Source organism: Macaca mulatta, chromosome X (genome assembly GCF_049350105.2).
Source record: "Macaca mulatta isolate MMU2019108-1 chromosome X, T2T-MMU8v2.0, whole genome shotgun sequence".
Classification (NCBI taxonomy): Eukaryota; Metazoa; Chordata; class Mammalia; order Primates; family Cercopithecidae; genus Macaca; species Macaca mulatta.
The window spans coordinates 109919366-109926059 of record NC_133426.1 but is presented as its reverse complement, the minus strand read 5'-3'; the positions used below and the strand labels follow the sequence as shown (position 1 = coordinate 109926059).

Here is a 6694-nt window from a genome sequence, read left to right as displayed (position 1 = left end):
CGAGGCTACAGTGAACTATAATTGCACCACTGAACTCTAGCCTGGACAACAGAGTGAAACCGCCACACACACACACACACACACACACACACACACACACACACACACACGTTTGAACATAATTTTAGGGGTTCATAGGTTAATAATGCCTGAACCCAAGGAATAGATGAGCTCTCTTTAACATGGCTCAGCTGCTATTTGTGTCTTCCCCTTCTTATCTCTTTGTCAAGCAGCTTCTTCTTCTTTCTATCCTTACCTTATGGTTTCCTCTTTTTCATGATGTCAACTTGCTTATATAAAATAAAAACATACATCCACACAAAAGCTTATACATGATTGTATATGGCAGCATTATTTACAACAGCTAAAAGATGAAAATGACCCAAATATTCATCAACATGATGGATAATCAGAATGGGGTGTGCACATAGGACAAAATATTATTCAGGTTCCTAGGGTACAGATCTTCTCACAAGAGTGTGCATACTCCACTACTTCCTCAACATATGCAATTTTACATACCATTTCAGGTGGCCCACAGACTTCATCAATTGGGAATACTTGGTCTAGGTCAATATGGACAGCATGGCAGAACTCCTTAGACACTGGCCTAAATTTGCTGAGACAGTCATAGTTTAGTATGGACTGACAGGCAGCAACCCTGCAGCAAGGTTAGGCTCCCTCTGGGTTCCCTGGAGATACAGAGTTTGGGGGTGAGAGGCTCACCAGACTGCACCAGACTGCACCTTTTAGGCTAGGCAGGAGGCAGCAGACAGGGTCTAGGGAGGTTTTCACTCAGGCACTGTGAATAAGGGCAGAGAACAGGCAGGTTGCAGAGGACTCTACCCCAGCAACCGCTTCTTCAGGCCTCATGGAGGCCCTCAGCTGCAAGGGTCTAGAAGAGATCTGTTCTGGTTTTTTAGTGGCAGGAACAATGCTCCACTCTCTGCTGGGGCTGGGTTATCCCTGTGGGAATTAGAGGCAGGGAGGAAGGAAGGAGCCAAAGTGACTCATATCACCACCTTGGTCACCTGTCCAGGTATATTCTTGGAGTGAGCAACAGAGTCATGTGCCTGAATGCAGGGGATGAGAAATTCTAGAATATGAGGGGGTGGAGGACAACACCTTCTCCTGATCTTGGCAGAGCAGGGAGGATAGGACCATTGCTGCATCATTCACATCTCCTGCTGCCTTGGTCTCACAGCTCTTCCCTTTGCCTAGAGCTAAACCTTTGAATGAAAATAGCCATGGGCCAAATTTTTTAAAGAGACATTTTTGAATTTTCTGTCAACCATCAGATTCCAGCAAGTCTATTCAGCACTCAGTAATCGTTTGGGAACATTAAGTGTGTGTGTGTGTGTGTGTGTGTGTGTGTGTGTGTGTGTGTGTGTGTGTGTGTGTGTGTGTGTGTTTTAAATAGAATGTGAGAGAACCAGCTATTTATGAAATTTTTTTAATGTATATTTTGCTTGTTGCCAATTGAATTCCTTGTGTACATGGCAAAAGATAATATTATGAATTTAATTTGGTCTCTCTTCTGAGTAGAAAATGTTGAAATCTTTTAAGTTTTTCTCTCTCTTAAACACTTTCTCATAAATGAAATTGCTTTATTTAATTTTGTGCTTATAAGAATAATCCATGCTGAGGAGAGTGAATTAAATAAGACCAAAAAAAAAATTTTTAAATAAAACCCCTATTTTGACTACTTGTATCCCTACTTGACAATCCACCTTGTACCCATTATGAGAAGACCTGGTCCACAGGCAGAATGAACATCAGTGGCTGCGTGTAGAATTAGATCGAGTAGGTGCCTTCGGATAAAAGGAGAGAAAGAAAAAAATTCCTCCGAGATGTACCAATGGCCAACAGCTCTAGAAGAAGGTGCAGCCCCTCCCTGATAACCACGGAAGAATAAATACATACCATACAGAGAAAGGGCCACATTTGACCTCTGGGATTAGCAAAGACCAAAATTAGTGACAGGGCCCCGTGCTGTGGGGCGAGAGAGAGGGCTAAGCCGGGGTCGGGGGTGCGGAGGGCGCTCAGACGGAGAGACTAGTGAAGGGAAGAAGTGGGCTGGCTCCTGACGCACTTTCTGCGGGTGGGAGGGGAACTAGGGACCCGAGCCCACTGGTGACGTTTTTCTCACGTGATCTGAAGCCGACGTGTGCAGAAGTCCCTCTCCTCCAGGTACCAGCTCTCTGTTTCCGTGGAGGAAGGCAGACTTCAGACTGAGGGACAGAGAAGGCAACTGCCCTACAGCCTGCAGGTCGGTACAAGTCGGGGACCCCTGAGGTAGGGATGGTAATGGACATAGGCTACAGAGGATCGGATCTGCTTTCTAGATACCGCCCCGTTCCACCCCCATTCATTTTGGCGCAGAAATTTTTTTGTGTTGGGCAAGAGGTATGGGTACCAGCTTTTATTTCCCTGGAGAAGTGCAGGCTTCTGGCAGAAGGAAATGTGAGAAAGAGTCATTTTCCCGAGATGGCTACGAACCCATAGCCGCCTGTGGATCCCTGTGGCTTGGGATGGCAGAGGGCAAAGACCAGAGGGGGTCCAGGACTGGATTCTCTCCACTCCTTTCCCGACGCTCACTCATTTGGTGCAAGAAATGGAGGGCTTGGTGCGGGGCGGGGAGGGGGGAGGGGGGCGGAACTCGAGAGAGGTCAAGGGTTGAGAATTGGGTACCAGTTGGGAACTCCTAGGAAGCGGGCGACCGGCGATGTCTGATGGAGGAGGAGGAGGACCAGGGAAGAGAACAGCGATGAAACGGCGAGAAAACAGCCTGATCCCTGCAAGGCAGCGGGAGGCGGGCGCAGTCAGTGACCCCAGGCTGCGGAGGGCGGACCCTGCAACGGGTCCAGGCCTGAGTTCCCGGTGTCTTTTCTCCATCCTCCTTCCATTTTGGAGCCGGAAATGGTGGGCTAAGGGGGTCAGGGGAAGGAGGTGCTGTAGAAAAAGGGAGACAGAGGTTTGATCTGGGGATCAGCTCCCTATCCAGGAGGAGTGGCTTCTGAACTAGGAGGATTAAGATGAGGTAGCAGCAAGACCAAAAATGTTACCGGGTTTGGAAATAATTTGTCTCTTGCATTGCAGAAAAATGTGGGCTTTCTGTGTATGTGGGGAGGAAGGAGGTGGCAGGGGTGTTTTGGACATTTCTGCCTGGCCCCCTGTCTCTGTCACCACCATTTTCAGAGAAGTGGTGGGCTCTGCTATTTGGCTACCCTGAGGTGAGGGATTTGGAATGTAGAGATCTGAGTGCAGCAGAACACTCTGTCTTCAGAACATCCTTGTCTCTAACCCCACTCATTTTCGTGCCAGAAAAGTGAGATAAAAATTTGGGAGGAAGATTCAGAAACATAGAAACGCTTTGGAAATAACCTTTCTCGCCTATTTCCCAGAAGTAGAACAATGGAGGCTCTTAAGAAGGAGCTGCGGAAGGGGAATCAGAGAAGGCAAGGGAAAGGGCAAGGAGGTGATAGGAGCTGGGAAAGTTTTGACAAATAAGGTCCCAAAGAACCAGTGTCCAAGTTACCAGTCATTCACTTTCTCAATTTCTCATTCACCCACCTGTTTCTTGTCTTTCTGCAGGTCTTCAGGTCTGTGGTTGTGGACACTAACCCAGACAAGAAAAGGAAAGACCTGCAGTATCAGTGCAGGTCAGTGGGAGAGGGCTACTGCACCAGGACCCTTGGGAGTAGGAGTGACTTAAGCCAGAACAGAAGTTGGGGAGGCCACTGCCTGCCACCCCTCCTCCAATCCTCCCTCTTGCAGTTTCAGGATACATGACTGCTGTCAAGACCCTAAGGGAATATGGTGATCTATGGCTGGTGAGGATAGAGGGGAGAATAAGAAAGTAAGAGAATGGAGATGTAGCATCTGTGATGCCCCTTGAGGATATAAGAGTAGCCCTGAAATCTGAGAACTGGCTATGGTTCTGCTCTGTCTGCAGTTTTATAAGTTTTACAACTGCTTGTAAGGGGAAAAAGAAGAAAACTGCCCAGGATTTCTGCAGGTCAGTGTAAATTGGAACTACTCAGTTAAAATTGGTATGGGTAGGCATAGCCAAGGCCAGAGCAAATTTAAGGGCCAATATGCTCCTACGCATTTCTCAGGACATCCTCCTTAAATGTAGGGAGAAGCACCTGTGGAAGTTTCTGTAAGACTGGCTCCTGTGAACATGTGTAAAGTGAAAAGGAAAGGAAGGAATGTAAGGGTGGGAGTGTACCTGGAAGATGGGATAGGGTCAGGAAAACCTTAAGTTAAGAAAGGCAAGTACTAGCAGGACCTGTGTTCAACTCCCAAAGCCCTAGTGTCCTGTGTCTTCTTTTTGTCTCCTAGGAAAGGCAAAGAAGGGAACATCTCGACATGGAAAAGCTCTACAAAGAAAATGAAGGAAAGCCAGAGAATGAAAGAAACCTAGAAAGTGAGGGAAAGCCAGAAGATGAAGGAAGTACAGAAGATGAAGCAAAGTCAGACGAGGAAGAAAAGCCGGACATGGAGGGGAAGACAGAATGCGAGGGAAAGCGAGAGGATGAGGGAGAGCCAGGTGATGAGGGACAACCGGAAGGTGAGGGGAGCCAGGAAAAGCAGGGCAAGTCCAAAGGTGAGGGCAAGCCACAAAGTGAGGGTAAGTCAGCCTCCCAGGCAAAGCCAGAGAGCCAGCCGCGGGCCGCCGAAAAGCGCCCGGCTGAAGATTATGTGCCCCGGAAAGCAAAAAGAAAAACAGATAGGGGGACGGACGATTCCCCCAGGGACTCTCAGGAGGACTTACAAGAAAGGCATCTGAGCAGTGAGGAGATGATGAGAGAATGTGGAGATGTGTCAAGGGCTCAGGAGGAGCTAAGGAAAAAGCAGAAAATGGGTGGTTTTCATTGGATGCAAAGAGATGTACAGGATCCATTCGCCCCAAGGGGCCAACGGGGTGTAAGGGGAGTGAGAGGTGGAGGTAGGGGCCAGAAAGATTTAGAAGATGTCCCATATGTTTAATGTCTTTGGCCTTTAATTCTGATTTCTCTGATGGGAATATTGCCAGTCCTGCTTTTCCTGGCAGGCATTTGCCGGGCTATGTGCTTTAACCTTAAGCTGATACTTTCCTTTAGGTGTCACTCTTGTTACCAGCAGACTTTTGACCTACCTACAGTGCTCTGTCTTTTAGTAGAGGATTTTCACCCATGTGCATGGAATAAATGTTCATGGTACATTGTAAAATAACAATAAAAAAGAGTTTTCAGAACCATGTATACAGTATCAGTCCATTTCTGAAAAAATAAAATGTTTACATAATACATCCATACATGGGGGACACTATGCAATTGAGTAGAACAAAGAGAAATAATGATTTTCTTTGTGTGGTGGGACTGAAAATTATTCTTTTTCTCATCTGTACTTTTTTCTAATCTAAAAAACACAGGCTATTTTTGTTTTAAAGGAAGTAATAAAAGGTAAACAAAATAGGAAAACAGTAAATACTAAGCAATCAAAAGAACTATTCATTGATGATATGAAGGCAGTGGAGACACTTACAATTCTTGTTATTGGAACACAAAATGGTAGATAAAACTCACATTACTCCTGGGACTTGAAGTTGGAGGAATCAACCAAGCAGTTACTACAGATTCATTGCTGTAAGAGACAGCCTTGTGTGAAATGGGGCTAAAACTTACCTCCCAGGACTGTGGAGTAGATCAGATGTGACGCTTGAGTCTGTGACCTATGTTAGGCTGGCTCCTGCCCTCTCCCCTGCACTAATAGTACCAAGTCAGACAGTTGGTGAGGGTGTGGAGTGTTGCTGAGGGAGATCTCACCTGTGCCTAAAAATAGGTACAGGAAGCTGAGAGATAGGTGCCACTTTCCCCTGGGTGATGCCACATCTGTTAGGTATTGTGCCCCCTCTTCAGGATCCTGCACCCTCTAAGGCCCCCTTTGTTGCTGGTGGGCTAGAGTCTTCAAGGTAAAAAAGTCCTTTAGATTCACCTGAAGTCCCTGGTGAATTGAATTCCCAATAGGTTCCCTTCTGTGGAAAATGTCCCTCTTTTCTCTTTATAGTTATGTTAATACTGATGTGAAATGTGGGAAAAATGCTTCATAAAATCTTAACTAATATATTTGTCAGGCATTACAATTACCTCACTAGACTTGCCCTTTAAAGCAGAGTTTATCTTACTCATTTTGTTACTCCATAGCACATAATAGAAGCTTAAAAAGTAACTATGTTAGTTATTGAGTCAGAAGACCTCAGTTCTTGGCCCAGTTCTGCCCCTGATTGAACACATAGCCTTGAAACTGTAATGTTATTCTTTAGCAACGGATACTTGCCACATCAAAAGGAACACAGCGGGAGATGGATTATATCAAAATTCATTGCTAAATGATTTTAACATTGGATATATTAGTGTTTTCCAAAGTTTGCTACTTACTAGCAGACCTCCTGCATCTAAATCACCTAAATATCTTGTTGAAAATGCAGGTTCCTGGCTCCCACCTCAGACCCAATGCATCAGAATCTCTTCTGATTTGTCTCCACAATGTGTGCGTGTGTGTGTGTATGTGTGTATGTGTGTATGTGTTTGTGTGTGTGTGTCTGCATGTGCCTTTTGCTTTTAGCTCATTTTCATTTTTATCAAATGAATACACACACAAATTTTTTAAATCCTATAGTACAAGAGTTTTTTTAATTATTAAAAACTGC

The 6694-nt window shown here is 45.6% G+C and overlaps 1 protein-coding gene across 1 annotated transcript; it reads left to right on the top strand.

The window, feature by feature from the left end:
- Window positions 1-2165: 2165 nt before the first annotated feature.
- On the top strand, window positions 2166-5244 carry TCEAL5 (transcription elongation factor A like 5). Its single transcript, XM_001084931.5, has 3 exons — window positions 2166-2269; window positions 3595-3662; window positions 4345-5244. The coding sequence occupies exon 3, from the start codon at window positions 4372-4374 to the stop codon at window positions 4990-4992; it is 621 nt and encodes a 206-aa protein (XP_001084931.1). The 5' UTR covers window positions 2166-2269; window positions 3595-3662; window positions 4345-4371; the 3' UTR covers window positions 4993-5244.
- Window positions 5245-6694: the final 1450 nt, after the last annotated feature.